This window comes from Saimiri boliviensis, chromosome 7 (genome assembly GCF_048565385.1).
Source record: "Saimiri boliviensis isolate mSaiBol1 chromosome 7, mSaiBol1.pri, whole genome shotgun sequence".
NCBI lineage: Eukaryota > Metazoa > Chordata > Mammalia > Primates > Cebidae > Saimiri > Saimiri boliviensis.
The window spans coordinates 93804889-93821285 of NC_133455.1; the positions used below are offsets into that span (position 1 = coordinate 93804889).

Genomic DNA, 16397 nt, shown 5'->3' on the forward strand with positions numbered 1-16397 from the left:
AGCCTCATCCATATTGTAGCATTGAATCAGTATAGTCATGTGCCACATAATGTTTTAGTCAACAGACCACATATTTGAATGTGTTCCCTTTAGATTATGATACCTTATTTTTTCTGTAATTTTCTATGTTTAGATACATACTTACCATTATGTTACAGTTCTCTACAGTATTTAATACAGTAACATACTGTACATGTTTGTAGCCTAGGAGCAATAGGCTATCCTATCTACCTTAGGTGTGTTGTAGGCTATACCATCTGTAATTGTGTAAGCACACTCTTTGATGTTCACATAATGAAATCACATAATAATGCATTTCTCAGAACATATCCCTGTTATTAAGTGATGTATGTTTTTATGTGTGAATAATATTAGATTATATGGATATGTCATACTGTGTTTATCCATCCATCGGCCGATAGATGTTTAGGTTTTTCTCACTTGTTGGCTATTATGAATAATGCTTTTTTTTTTGAGGGGGGCGGGAGACGGAGTCTTGCTCTGTTGCCCAGGCTGGAGTGCAGTGGTGCTATCTCAGCTCACTGCAAGTTCCACCTCCCAAGTTCAAGCAATTCTCTATCTCAGCCTCCCGAGTAGCTGGGATTACAGGCACCCACCATCACGCCTGGCCATTTTTTTTTTTGTATTTTTAGTAGAGACAAGGTTTTACCATGTTGGCTAGGCTAGTCTTGAACTCCTAACCTCATGATCCACCCACCTGGGCCTCCCAAAGTGCTGGGATTACAGGTGTGAGCCACCATGCCCAACCTGAATAAAGCTTATCGAAGAGTTTTGAAATAAGGATAATGAAAAGAAGGTAAAATATTGAGGACTGTTGCTTTTCCTTTTGAGACAGAGTAAGACTCCACCCAGGGTGGAGTGCAGTTCGTGGCTCACTGCAATCTCAGCCTCCTGGGTTCAAGTGATTCTTGTATCTCAGTCTCCTGAGTAGCTGGGATCACAGGCATGTACCACCATGCCCAGTTAATTTTTGTATTTTTAGTGCAGATGGGGTTTGACCATCTTGGTCAGGCTGGTCTCAAACTAAATTCCTGGCCTCAAGCAGTCCACCTACCTTAGCCTCCGAAAGTGCTGGGACTACAGGCATTAGCCAGTGAACTGTTGCTTTTCTTAATCTTTAATTATAATTAAGCAAAAATCTAAAGGGCAATTATGCCATTAATGAAATACCCAGAGTAGTACAGTGTTCTTATTTCATGAGGTCAGAATCTAAGCCCAAATTATTAAAAGTAGAATTTTGGCTAAAAGTCCATAATTCGGCTTTGTTTTGCAGTGTGCCAAAGGCAGTAATGCATTTTTTGGTTAATCATGTGAAAGACACTCTTCAGAGTGAGCTAGTAGGCCAGCTGTATAAATCATCCTTATTGGATGATCTTCTGACTGAATCTGAGGACATGGCACAGCGCAGAAAAGAAGCAGCTGATATGCTAAAGGTACTGTGAAACTCTTGAATTTTTATACTTGGGCAGTAGACAGAAGAGTTTTAAATGCAGTTTTGATTCCTGGATATTTATATATATACACACACAAATATACATGTATATATATATGTGTGTGTATATATATGTATATATACTATACATATGTATATATGTATAGTATGTATGTATGGTATATATATACATATAGGTATATATAGTATATATACATATATTATGTTTAATGCATGTATAAACACATATATGCTATACATGTATATACATACTATATACATACATACTATACTAAATGTGTATAAACACATATGTATATACATATACATATATACATGTATACATACATACGATATACAGGCATACTATATGTGTATAAACATATATGTATATATGTATAAACACATACTATACATGTACATACATACTATATGTGTATAAACACATACATATATGTATATATATGTATATACTATATACACACATATATGTGTGTATATAGTATATGTATGGTATACGTATATACATGTATACATAGTATATGTGTATATACGTATATACACATATGTACGTATATACACATGCATATATACGTATATGCGTAGAATATAGACTATGCATACATATGTATATACGTATATATGCATATGCGTATATACGTATATATGCATATGCATATGTATATACACACGTATATATACGTATATACGCATATGCATATATACATATATATGCATATGCATATGTATATATGTATACATGTGTATATACGTATATACATATACATACGTATATACATATGTATGCATAGTCTTTATATTAACCAATATGTTCTCTGGAATTAGAATCTAATCAAGAAACAAACCAAGCTAGAATATAAACTGGTTATATAAACCTACCACATATACATTGGAAAAATTACCCTGCATGATTCCAATTAATTAAACTTTATATTAAGCATTTAAAATTTTTATTTCCTTTAATGCAGGCATTACAAGGAGCCAGTCAAATTATTGCTGAAATCCGAGAGACTCATCTTTGGTGAAGAGAACTATCTAATACTCAGACTTTATTGACTCAAAAACTTGCTAGTTATTGCCTGAGTAGAATTTTATTTATGAACTCCTGTGTACTGCAATGGTATGAATCTGCTCATGTGAAGACTGGCTATAAACTGAAAAGTGTATTCCATATTGCAGAACAAATCACACATTTAATCCAAATAATAAATGGCTGTTTCTAAAGTTTCCCAGTATATATAAAATACATCAACTCTGTCTTGTGACAGTTTGATCTGAACTTAAAAAGAACTGTTAATGTTCTAGTTGTACAAAGCAGTTTGCCTGTGGATAAGATGACCTGTGTAATCTTTGTTAGTAGTCTTAAAGCTGCTGCCATAGTCCTCCAAGAAGAAAGCACCAAGACAACATTTCATATGACTATAATGCATGTACTATATAAACTGAACTGGCTTTGAAAGATGTGGGCTGGCAAGTTCCTCACATAGAGTCATTGTATTCCACCTGTCCTTCAATTTAGTTTTTCTGAGCTTCTCTGCAGACTCTGATGTGTTTTTAAGAACACTGAATGCACAAGAGGATCTGTGACACCGACATGGATGTGGTGTGCATACTGTGTAGTTACATAGCCCTTCCAATTCTGGGTCCATTTGCCCTAGCACATTAAAAATTAAAATATGCTTTGATTCATACTTAAACCTGTAAGCATGAATGCCTACATTAATTCCTACATTAAAAACAACAGCCATCTACCCTTGATGATCTAGTAAGAGTTGGTAATGATGGCCAGTTCCTTTTAGTTTTAGACAATCCAGTGATGACCTAAATTTCCATGAACTTACAATACAGTAGTAGTAACGAAGGTACATCTTTAAAATGGAGCACTTACACCAGCCTCTAAGATTCACTTTGAGGTGGGACTTAAAACCAATATACTGTATGTGTATGCTGGTAATAGCTACTTTTGCTTTACAGCATACAAACAAACTATATTCCAACAAAATATATTAGAATAGTATGAAAGTACTGGAGGAGCTTTGTTATTCAAAAAAAAAAACAACAAAAAAAAACCCAGATAGACAAACTCCTTAAGACTTACAGACTTAAACTGCATTTATGGGATAGTGATAAGGTTTAGAACATATAATTCCCCAGGTGATTCTTGGTATAAACTACATTATAAATTTGAAGATGTACCTGACATCTAGCCCCATCACTAACAGACGACACATTTATAGATATTAAATTTTTTTTTTCAGTTTATGACCAGATATTTATGAAGGACTATTGGCAGGGAAAATATGTTAACTTTAGCTTACTGCACCAGTATACTAAGGAACAACAGGCTCACCAACTGATCTTAAACATTAAAAACCCCGTATCACTCTGATACGATATGGCACTACCTTGAATCTGTTACTAGTACCATCTTGACAGAGGATACATGCTCCCCAAACTTTTGTTACAACACTTAAAAATCACTCTGCTGTCATTAGGCATCAGTTTCAAAATTATAACCATCCATGATTTACTTTTTCCAGATTAGTCTTTTGAATTCGTAAGGGGAAAAAACCCAAAAAACTTACAATGCACTTTTCTCTAGCACATCAGATTTCAAACTAAAAATTAAAGACATGCTATGGTAATGCACTTGCTAGTACTACACATTTTGTACAACGAAAAACAGAGGCAAGAAACTTAATGGAAAGAGAAAAAAACGTTCTTTTGTTGGCCCTTAAACTGAGTCAAGTTCTGAAATGTAGAGATGATCTCTGACATTTATAACAGATACCTGTATGTTCTTGCTGTGTAAATAAAATTGCTGGTATGAAATGATATTAAAGTTTGTCAAAAAAATTCTTATTTTCTCCCAGAGAAAGGGAGAAAAGGAGCTTTTTAATACCTAAATCTACTTTGAAACAACCGTATAGAGTACTAAACGTTTTATGACTTTTTTCCTACCAGATTCTGACAGTTCACCAAGGTATTATTACATCGCCATTTTTGCATATGAAGACAGTGACTTGCTCCAAGTAATCCAGGCAGTAAATGGCTAGAATCTGAACACTAAAGCCATGCTCTGCAGCCTGTAAGATTTTCAAAAGAAATCTGATTAATCATTTCATATGTGATTCACTTGATCCTCAGGGCAACAGGGAGGCCACTGCCTTTTTTTTTCAGATATGGAAATAGTTCTGGAGAATTAATTTGCCGCATGTTTGCAGAGCTGAACTGAGTCTTGACTCCAAATCCTTTAGGTTTGACCTGAAAACTTTCCTTACCTGGATACTTTTTGATAGTCTCACATGAGTGTGTATTTTATTTTGGAGGGGGAGGGGGTTATTTTTAAATTTACCTCTAGTTGCAATCTGTGTGGGGGCAGAAATGGAAACTTAAAACTAATTTAAGTTCCTAAATCTATAAAACATTGCTACCGTAGGAATACACTGACAAAACAAGGCTTAATGAGAATGGAATGATACTGGAACACAGGCCTAAGGAACTAAAAAACTGAATTAGAAACTTACTGAAAAGTCACAAACTGATTTTTATACTATTCCTTGTAAAGAAACTACGTCTTACCATAATTTCTCAAAGCAACTATGTCCTCATCTAACTTTTCTCCTTTTCAAAAAGAACTACATTTGCTCCCTAAACCACACACACACACACACACACACACACACACACACAATCAAATTTCTAATCAGTTTCTAATACTCGTTTTCCCATTTCTAATGTGGACACTAGAGGCACTGTTGATTTTATAAACAACTATATAACATTAGTGAGATCCGTGTGCCACACCTGATACAAATACAGACACAATTTTTTTTTTTTTTTTTTTTTTTTGAGACAGTGTCTCACTATTCACTCTCCTAGGCTGGAGTGCAGTGGTGCAGTGTCGACTCACCGCAGCCTCCATGTCCCGGGTTTGAGTGATTCTCATGCATCAGCCTCTCTAGTAGCTGGGGGTTACAGGCACTTGCCACTAGGCCTAGCTAGTTTTTACATTTTCAGTAGAGACAGGGTTTTTGCCCTGTTGGTCAAGCCAGTCTCAAACTCCTAGCCTCAAGTGATTTGCCCACCTTGGCCCACTGAAGTACTGGGGTTTCAGGTGTGAGCCACTGAGCCCAGCCTCACAATTCCTTACACTACCTCTTTTCATTGTTCTTTATCACTACAAAAAGGAGAATGGGAAGCATAGGATAGGAAAGCTAGCATTTCTTTCTCTTCTGAAGTATAATTTTAAAAGGAGATTAACCCTGAAAATCACGGTTTTCTATGGTAATCAAGATTTGTACATCAGAAAATAAAACATCCCATCACTAAACAAATACCTTATTTATTAACCAGCCCATAAAAATCAAATGAAGCTACTCACATGGAGTCCTAGTGTATACTCCATTCTGTTTTTCTGATTTGCATAAGCAAAGATCTAAGTTTTGGAGCCAACCCTTCAGAGGTCTTGAGAATAAATGATGGGTAAGTACTTGAATAACCAGAAGGATTTTTCATCATAACTGAAGCCATTTTATAATGTAGAAATTTCTTTTTCCTATTTTAAGTAAGGAAAGTCCATTCTTGAGAATATGTTGTCCAACAATTAAAACGCTCTCAGGATTTGTTACTTGTTGGTGATTTATGCTGACTCCGCCTTCTGTTATCATTCGATACCTAAAAAATAGATACGTTTAGTAAGTAGAGAGATCCAATCACTGTTGATCTGTCCCCCCAAAAAGACAATTTCACTTACATTTCAGAGGCTCTTCAATTGAGAACAATTGGCAGTGGATTGTTACCTTCATGTTCACTCTATTACTAACAGATTCTGCTTCCCTTTAATGCTCTTTGTGTTTTTTTTTTTTTTTTTTTTTTTGAGACGGAGTTTCGCTCTTGTTACCCAGGCTGGAGTGCAATGGCGCGATCTCAGCTCACCGCAACCTCTGCCTCCTGGGCTCAGGCAGTTCTCCTGCCTCAGCCTCCTGAGTAGCTGGGATTACAGGCATGCGCCACCACGCCCAGCTAGTTTTTTGTATTTTTAGTAGAGACGGGGTTTCACCATGTTAACCAGGATGGTCTTGATCTCTCGACCTCGTGATCCACTCGCCTCAGCCTCCCAAAGTGCTGGGATTACAGGCTTGAGCCACCGCGCCCGGCCTGTTTTTTGTTTTTTTAAACACAGTCTTGCTCTGTAGCCCAGGCTGGCATGATCTTGGCTCACTACAATCTCCACCTCCAGGGTTCTAAGTGATTCTCCTGCCTCAGCCTCCAGAGTAGCTGGGATTATATGTGCATGCCACCACACCCGGCTAATTTTATATTTTTAGCAGAGATGTGGTTTTACCATGTTGGCTGCGCTGGTGTCAAACTCCCAACCTCACATGATCGAGCCACCTCCCCCTCCCAAAGTGTGGGGATTACAGGCGTGAGCCACCACACCCAGCCTCCTTTATGCCTTGCATCTGTTATTTCAAAGGCACAGTTAGCTTTTGCTATTCAGTTAGTAATGGCTTTAGAAATGAAGTGAAAAGGAACAATGGAAAATTCCCCCCCACCAACTTGGGGCGGGGGAAAGAAAATCACAGAAAAGAAACTTAGAAAAGTAAAAGAGAACAGTGCTGCTTTCAGTAAACTATCCATAAGACATATGCCACGCCGGGCGCGGTGGCTCACGCCTGTAATCCCAGCACTTTGGGAGGCCGAGGCGGGTGGATCACGAGGTCAAGAGATCGAGACCATCCTGGTCATCTTGGTGAAACCCCGTCTCTACTGAAAATCCAAAAAAAAAACTAGCTGGACGTGGTGGCACGTGCCTGTAATTCCAGCTACCGAGGAGGCTGAGGCAGGAAAATTGCCTGAACCCAGGAGGCAGAGGTTGCAGTGAGCCGAGATCGCGCCATTGCACTCCAGCCTGAGTGAAACTCCGTCTCAAAAAAAAAGAAAAAAAAAAAAAGACACATGCCACAACTATAGTGGTATCTACAGAAATCTTTAGGAAACTTATGAAACTGGAAAATCCTTGCAAATTATATTGAGACTATGCAATTAATAGCAAATTGTTAAAATGAAAAATTTTCTTAAAATGAGATTGGCTAGTTTCAGAAATTGAAGATCTGTAGCTGATCTAATAAATTTGGGATTACTAATCAAAATTTTTGAAAGCATATATAAGGTTAAATAAGTTTCACTAGAGTTATTTATCATCCAATGCATTCACTAAACATTTACAGAGTTCTTTCTACGTGCTAAATATAAATGGTCTTGCAATCTAGCAGAGAGATAAAGACAAACAAATGAACAATGACAACACACTGGTTAATGCTATAAAGACCAAGGAGAAGTTGTTCTAGGAGCATACTGGGTAGGTGAGGGCTGAAAATTTCTCTGAAAAAAAGAGATACTTTAATTGGGAGCGAAGCTACCTTGACAATCAGGACTGATAAGCATAGGAACAGCTAGAAAGAGGTGAGATCTGAGAAGAGGGCTACAGCATGACTAGATTGGTGAGAAATCCTGAAGAAAGAAATAGTGATTTTCTCTCACCAATGTTACCAAATAAAATTAAGAAACTACCATACGTGGTTTTAAATATTTTCATAACTTTTTGGGTAGAGACAGAGTCTCGCTATGTTCTTTCCCACAAAGATCTCAAACTCCTGGCCCAAGCAATCCTCCTGCCCCTGCCTCCCAAAGTGTTGGGATTACAGGTGTGAGCCACCACACCTGGCCATGGACATGGTTTTATAAAATTCAACAGTAAAAGATTTTCTGGGGGACGGATCCAAGAAGGCTGATTAAGAGCAGCTCAGATTGCAGCTCCCAGCAAAAGTGCAGAGGATGAGCGGATACTGCATTTCCAGACGGATTTTTATTACCCACAGACCAGGAGATTCCCAGGCAGAGGAGCCCCACGGGTCGCCAGCGTGGCTGTTTTGGCCAGCGCATTGGTTCTCCACACAAAATACACGGGCCCGGGTGCCATTTTAGCTGGTGATTGGAGCTTCTGGGAGACAGAGTCGCCCATTCAACTGACAAAAAAGGAGACTGAAACAGGGAGCCAGGCCAGGAGATTCCTGGGAAAAAAAGTGCCATGAATCTCAGTGTGGCTGTTTCAGCCAGCGCAGTGGGTCGTCACACGGGAAATCACATAGATCCTGGTGACTTTTCAACAGGTGACTGGAACACCTGGCAGACACAGTTGCCTGTTCAACTAAAAAAAAGGAGGAGGGTGCTCTGAGGCAGGGAGTCTGGTGATCAGGCTTGGCTGGTCCAACCCCCACAAAAAAGCAATCTGAAATGCTCTGGATTGAGAGTTTCACAGCAAGCACAGCTGAACCAGGGGCAGTCCCGCTCTGTGGGGGAGGGGCGTCCACCATTACCGAGGCACTCCACGACTATGGACGTAGTCCACCATTGCTGAGGCAGCCTGCCCATTGCCGAGGCAGCCCGCCATTACAAAGAGAGTCCACCATTATAGAGGTGGGCCGCCATTGCTGAGGCAGTTCTAACTATACCCATATAAACAGGACTACAGGGAAGTTCACACAGCAGATGGGCAGAGCCCATAGCAGCTCGGCAAAGCCTCTGCAGTTAGACAGTGACGAGGCTGCCTCCTTCCTGGGCACGGAAGCCCTGAAAAAGTTAGCAGCACAACAGAAACTCATAAATAAAGCCCTAACTCCCCAGGACGGAGCATCTGGGGGCGGGGGAGGGGTTTATGAGTTCTGCTGCAGCAGACTTAAATGTACCTGTCCAACAGCTCTGAATGAACAATGGAGCTCACAGCTCAGCACTTGAGCTCCTACGAAGGACAGACTGTCTCCTCAAGCAGCTCTCTGACCCCCGTATATCCAATGAGTCACCGCATAAAGGAGAGCTCAGACTGACATCTGGCAGGTCTCCTTCTGGGACAAAGATAACAGAAGAAGAAACTGGCAGCAAGTCTTACTGTTCTGCAGCCGCTGCAGGTGATCCCCAGGCAAGCAGGGTCTGGAGTGGACCTCAGCAGTCCTACAGCAGAGGGGCCTGACTGTTAGAAGGAAAACTAAGAAACAGAAAGAAAGAACTTCATCATTAACAAACTGGACGTCCACTCAGAGACCCAATCTGAAAGTCAACAACTGCAAAGACGACAGGTGGATAAATTCACAAAGATGGGAAGAAACCAGCGCAAAAAGGATAAAAACACCTGAAACCAGAACACCTCTCCTCCTGCAAGGGATCACAACTCCTCACCAGCAAGGGAACAAAGCTGGATGGAGAATGAGTGTGATGAATTGATAGAATCAGGCTTCAGAAGGTGGGTAATAAAAAATTTCTTTGAGCTAAAAGAACGTGTTCTAACCCAATTCAAAGAAACTAAGAAGAAAATCTTTTGAAAAAAGATTTGATGAAATGCTAATGAGAATAAACAACTTAGAGAGGAATATAAGTGAATTGACGGAGCTGAAAAACACAAGGACTTCGCAAAGCATACACAAGTTTCAACAGCTGAATTGACCAAGCAGAAGAAAGGATATCAGAGGTCGAAGATCAACTCAGTGAAATAAAACGAGAAGGCAAGATTAGTGAAAAAAGGGTAAAAAAGAATGAACAAAGTATCCAAGAAATATGAGACTATGTTAAAAGACCTAATCTACGTTTGACAGGTGTACCTGAATGTGACAGAGAGAATGAATCCAAGCTAGAAAATCTTCAGGATATTATCCAAGAAAACTTCCCCAACTTAGCAAGGCAGGCCAATATTCAAGTCCAGGAAATACAGAGAACACCACAAAGATATTCCTCAAGAAGAGCAACACCAAAGCACATAATTGTCATCTTTACTAGGGTTGAAACAAAGGACAAAATGCTAAGGGCGGCCAGAGAAAAGGTCAGGTTACCCACAAAGGGAGGCCCATCAGACTCACAGCAGATATCTCAGCAGAAACCCTACAAGCCAGAAAAGAGTGGGGGCCAATATTCAACATCCTTAAAGAAAAGAACTTTCAATACAGAATTTCATATCCAGCCAAACTAAGCTTCATAAGTGAAGGAAAAATAAAATCCTTTGTGAACAAGCAAGTACTCAGAGATTTCATCACCACCAGGCCTGCTTTACAAGAGCTCCTGAAAGAAGCACTAAACATAGAAAGGCGATCAGTACCAGCCACTCCAAAAACATACCAAATGGTAAAGAGCATCAACACAATGAAGAAACAGCATCAACTGACGGGCAAAACAGCCAGCTAGCATCAAAATGGCAGTATCAAATTCACACATAACAATATTAACCCTAAATGTAAATGGGCTAAATGCCCCAATCAAAAGACACAGACTGGCAAATTGGATAAAAAGCCAAAACCCACTGGTATGCTATATCCAGGAAACCCAATTCACATGCAAGGATACACAAAGGCTCAAAATAAAGGGATGAAGGAAGATTTATCAAGCAAATGGAGAGCAAAAAAGAGCAGGAGTTGCAATTCTCGTCTCTGATAAAACAGACTTTAAATCAACAAAGATAAAAAGAGACAAAGAAGGACATTACATAATGGTAAAAGGATCAATGCAACAAGAAGAGCTAACCATCCTAAATATATAGGCACCCATACAGGAGCACCCAGATACATAAAGCAAGTTCTTAATGATTTACAAAGAGACTTAGGCTCCCACACAATAATAGTGGGAGACTTTAACACCTCATTGTCAATATTAGATCAACGAAACAGAAAATTAATAAGGATATCCGGGATTTGAATGCAGACCTGGACCAAGCAAACCTAACAGACATTTACAGAACTCTCCACCCCAAATCCACAGAGTATACATTCTTTTCAGCACCACATCACACCTACCCTAAAACTGACCACAAAATTGGAAGTAAATCACTCCTCAGCAAATGCAAAAGAATGGAAATCATAACAAACAGTCTCTCAGACCACAGTGCAATCAAGTTAGAACTCAAAATTCAGAAACGAACTCAGAACCGCACAGCTTCATGCAAACTGAACAACTGGCTCTTGAATGTTGACTGGATAAACGATAAAATGAAGGCAGAAATAAAGACGTTATTCAAAACCAATGACAACGAAGACACAACGTACCTGAATCTCTGGGACACATTTAAAGCAGTGTTTAGAGGAAAATATACAGAAACAAATGCCCACATCAGAAGCAAGGAAAGATAAAAAATAAACACTCTAGGCCGGGCGCGGTGGCTCAAGCCTGTAATCCCAGCACTTTGGGAGGCCGAGGCGGGTGGATCACGAGGTCAAGAGATCAAGACCATCCTGGTCAACATGGTGAAACCCCGTCTCTACTAAAAATACAAAAAAATTAGCTGGGCATGGTGGTGCGTGCCTGTAATCCCAGCTACTCAGGAGGCTGAGACAGGAGAATTGCCTGAACCCAGGAGGCGGAGGTTGCAGTGAGCCGAGATCGCGCCATTGCACTCCAGCCTGGGTAACAAGAGTGAAACTGTGTCTCAAAAAAAAAAATAAAATAAAATAAAAAAATAAACACTCTATCATAAAAATTGAAAGAGCTAGAGAAGCAAGATCAAAAATACTCAAAATCTAGCACAAGACAAGAAATAACTAAGATCAGAGCAGAACTGAAGTAGATAGAGACACAAAAAACCCTGCAAAAAAATCAATAAATCCAGAAGCTGGTTTTTCGAAAAGACCAACAAAATAGACAGACCACTAGCCAGATTAATAAAAAAGAAAAGAGAGGATAACCAAATAGATGCAATAAAAAGCGATAAAGGGGATACCAACACAGATTCCACAGAAATGCAAACCATCATCAGAGACTATTACAAACAACTCTATGCACATATACTAGTAAACCTGGAAGAAATGGATACATTCCTGGACACTTGCCTCCTCCCAAGCCTAAACCAGGAAGAAGTTGAAACCCTGAATTGACCAATAACAAGGTCTGAAGTTGAGGCAGCAATTAAGAGCCTACCACCCAAAAGAAACCCAGGTCCAGATGGGTTCACAGCCAAATTCTACCAGACATACAAAGAGGAGTTGGTACCATTTCTTCTGAAACTATTCCAAATAATCCAAAAAGAGGGAATCCTTCCCAAATCATTTTATGAGACCAACATCATCCTGATACCAAAACCCGACAGAGACTCAACAAGAAAAGAAAACTTCAGGCCAATATCCATGATGAACATAGATGCAAAAATCTTCAATAAAATACTGGCAAGCCGATTGCAACAGCATATCAAAAAGCTTATCCACCATGATCAAGTAGGATTCATCCCGGGGATGCAAGGCTGGTTCAACATACTCAAGTCTATAAACATAATTCATCACATAAACAGAACCAAAGACAAAAACCACATGATTATCTCAATTGATGCAGAGAAGGCCTTTGACAAAATTCAACCGCCCTTTATGCTAAAAATCCTTAATAAACTAAGTACTGACGGAACCTATCTCAAAATAAAAGCTATTTACGACAAACCCACAGCCAATATCATACTGAATGGGCAAAAACTGGAAGCATTCCCTTTGAAATCTGGCACTAGACGAGGATGCCCTCTCTCACCACTCTGATTCAATATAGTATTGGACATTCTGGCAGGAGCAATCAGGCAAGAAAAATAAATAAAGCGTATTCAGTCAGGAAAGGAGGAAGTCAAATTGTCTCTATTTGCAGACGACATGATTGTATATCTAGAAGACCCCATCATCTCAGCCTAAAATTTCCTTAAACCGATAAGCAACTTCAGCAAAGTCTCAGGATACAAAATCAATGTGCGAAAATCACAAGCATTCCTTACACCAATAACAGACTTAAAGAGAGCCAAATCAAGAACGAACGGCCATTCACAAATGGTACAAAGAGAATAAAATACCTAGGAATACAACTAACAAGGATCATAAAGGACCTCTTCAAGGAGAACTACAAACCACTGCTCGACAAAATAAGAGAGGACACAAACAGATGGAGAAACATTCCATGTTCATGGTTAGAAAGAATCAATATCGTGAAAATGGCTATACTGCCCAAAGTAATTTACAGATTCAACGCTATCCCCATCAAGCTACCAATGACCTTCTTCACAGAACTCGAAAAAAACACCTTAAATTTCATATGGAACCAAAAGAGGGCCCGCATAGCCAAGTGAATTCTAAGCAAAGGGAACAAAGCGGGAGGCATCACACTACCGGACTTCAAATTGTACTACAAGGCTACAGTAATCAAAACGGCATGGTACTGGTACCAAAACAGACATACAGACCAATGGAACAGAACAGAGGCCTTGGAGGCAACACCACAAATCTACAACAATCTGATCTTTGACAAACGTTACAAAAACAAGCAATGGGGAAAAGAGTCCCTGTTTAATAAATTACATTGGGAAAACTGGCTAGCCATGTGCAGAAAGCAGAAACTGGACCCCTTGCTGACACCTTACACTAAAACTAACTCCAGATGGATTAAAGACTTAAACATAAGACCTAACACCATAAAAACCCTAGAAGAAAACCTAGGCAAAACCATTCAGGACATAGGCATATAGGCAAGGACTTCATGACCAAAACACCAAAAGCATTGGCAAAAGCCAAAACAGACAAATGGGACCTAATCAAACTCCACAACTTCTGCACGGCAAAAGAAACAGTCATTAGAGTGAATCGGCAACCAACAGAATGGGAAAAAATTTTTGCAGTTTAACCATCTGACAAAGGGCTGATATCCAGAATTTACAAAGAACTAAAAAAGATTTACAAGAAAAAAAAAACAAGCCCATTCAAAAGTGGGCGAAGGATATGAACAGACACTTTACAAAAGAAGACATACATGAGGCCAATAAACATATGAAAAAATGCTCATCGTCACTGGTCATTAGAAAAATGCAAATCAAAACTACATTGTGATACCATCTCACGCCAGTTAGAATGGCAATCATTAAAAAATCTGGAGACAACAGATGCTGGAGAGGATGTGGAGAAATACATTTTTACACTGTCGGTGGGAGTGTAAATTAGTTTACACTTCCACACTGTGGAAGACAGTGTGGCGATTCCTCAAGGACCTAGAAATAGAAATTCCATTTGACCCAGCAATCCAATCCCATTACTGGGTATATATCCAAAGAATTATAAATTGTTCCACTATAAGGACACATGCACATGAATGTTCGTTGCAGCACAGTTTACAATAGCAAAGATCTGGAACCAACCCAAATGCCCATCGATGACAGACTGGACAGGGAAAATGTGGCACATATACACCATGGAATACTATGCAGCCATAAAAAATGGCGAGTTCGTGTCCTTTGTAGGGACATGAACGAACCTGGAAATTATCATTCTCAGCAAACTGACACAAGAGCAGAAAATCAAACACCGCATGTTCTCACTCATAGGTGGGTGTTGAACAATGAGAACACGTGGACACAGGGAGGGGAGCATCACACACTGGAGTCTGTTGGAGGGAAATAGGGGAGGGATGGTGGGGGCTGGGGAGTTGGGGAGAGACAGCACAGGGAGAAATGCCAGATACAGGTAATGGGGAGGAAGGCAGCAAATCACACTGCCATGTGTGTACCTATGCAACTATCTTGCATGTTCTTCACATGTACCCCAACACCTAAAATGCAATTAAAAAAAAAAATTCTAAAAAAAAAAAGATTTTCCACTTAAGGATGGATTCCTTTTTTTTAGGAAGTATTATTTTAGACTGTTTGCTAGTTTCCAGATCATGTTCTATGTTTTGTTTAAATGCACCAACAGTAATTTAGGTTACATGATATAAAAATATATAATCAGTATTACTTAAAACCCTGGCTAAATCAGATGTGGTATCTATAACTGGTAAAGCTTCCAGTATTAGCAAACAGACTGTAGTAAAGTTCAGAAGAAAATGAAGTCTACTTCCATAGTGAGGAAAATTCTTTGTCTCAGTGGCTTGTATTAGGGAAGTACATAACACCATCCTCAAATTCACTGTGTAGTAAACCAGATGAAGGAATCACTAAGGTGGAGTGGCAGGTGATACAAAGGGAGATAATGTGTGTTTTTATTTATTTTTTTGAGACAGTCTCTTGCTCTGTCACCAGCCTGGAGTACAGTGGCATGATCTCAGCTCACTGCAGCCTCCACTTCTCGGGTTCAAGTGATTCCCCTGCCTCAGGCTCCTGAGTAGCTCGGACTACAGGTGCATCTCACCACACCTTATTATTATTTTTTTTGTATTTTAATATAGACAGGATTTCACCCTGTTGGCCAGGATAGTCTCGATCTCCTGACCTCATGATCCGCCCACCTAGTGCTGGGAATACAGGCGTGAGCCACTGCGCCCAGCTGATAACGGGTGCTTCCTTTAGGCAGAAGAGTCTAGGACTCTTTAGGACAGAGGCAAATAATCCAAGAAAATTGAAAGAGAACAGCAACCATAATACAACAAATGTCATTCATAATCATTGCCATGGGCTGATAACCATTTGACTTATGGGTGAACTCCTGTAAAAGAGGCACCTGGGGTCTTCTGGCTACACAGTACTTTTCCTTCCACCTTGATGTTCATTTAAAAATGGGTAAGCATCAATAATCGGCTGAACGGTTTTTTGTGGAACACCTTATTTATTCCTTAATACCTCATAACTGAGGAATTAAAATATTCTACTCAATTCCTGAATAGAAAAATGCAATTCGCAAGGGGATTATTATATAGTTTACAACAGTCTTACGAAGTTACTAGGTTGGTATGAAAGTACTTGAGGTTTTAGCCATTATATGCTCATTTCATTTTCAGAAATTCAACTACTACTATAGATAGTTTAGGTAACCTTTTCCATTTCTCAAAATAAAGGATACAGACTGAGTATGAGAGTGCTGTGTTAATCTGTCTACATACAGCCTCTGTTTCTGCGACCCTCTAAAATTGTGACCATATCCCTAAACCGTACACT

General features: G+C 39.5%; 2 protein-coding genes across 11 annotated transcripts in view; one reads left to right on the forward strand and one right to left on the reverse strand.

Moving 5' to 3' along the window:
- DNM1L (dynamin 1 like) overlaps window positions 1-4316 on the forward strand; it is a 65690-nt gene extending 61374 nt beyond the window's left edge. For all 8 annotated transcript variants that reach the window (XM_003926643.4, XM_010337374.2, XM_010337375.3 and 5 more), the window contains 2 exons: window positions 1295-1454; window positions 2443-4316. In XM_003926643.4, coding sequence (XP_003926692.1) covers window positions 1295-1454; window positions 2443-2499 — 217 coding nt within the window. In that variant the 3' untranslated portion in view covers window positions 2500-4316. The remainder of the gene's footprint in view (window positions 1-1294; window positions 1455-2442) is intronic.
- Window positions 1-16397, reverse strand: part of YARS2 (tyrosyl-tRNA synthetase 2) — a 53953-nt gene that overhangs the window by 27303 nt on the left and 10253 nt on the right. The window contains exons 5-6 of one of the 3 annotated variants that reach the window (XR_012518522.1): window positions 5859-6151; window positions 3520-4560 (exon numbers count right to left, since the gene is read on the reverse strand). Coding sequence is in view for 1 of the 3 variants with exons in the window: in XM_003926644.3 (XP_003926693.1) it covers window positions 5992-6151 (160 nt within the window). In the remaining 2 variants the exon portion in view is untranslated. Of the gene's footprint in view, window positions 1-3519; window positions 6152-16397 lie in introns of those variants that run through there. The other 2 variants (XR_012518523.1, XM_003926644.3) reach the window with 2 other exon arrangements.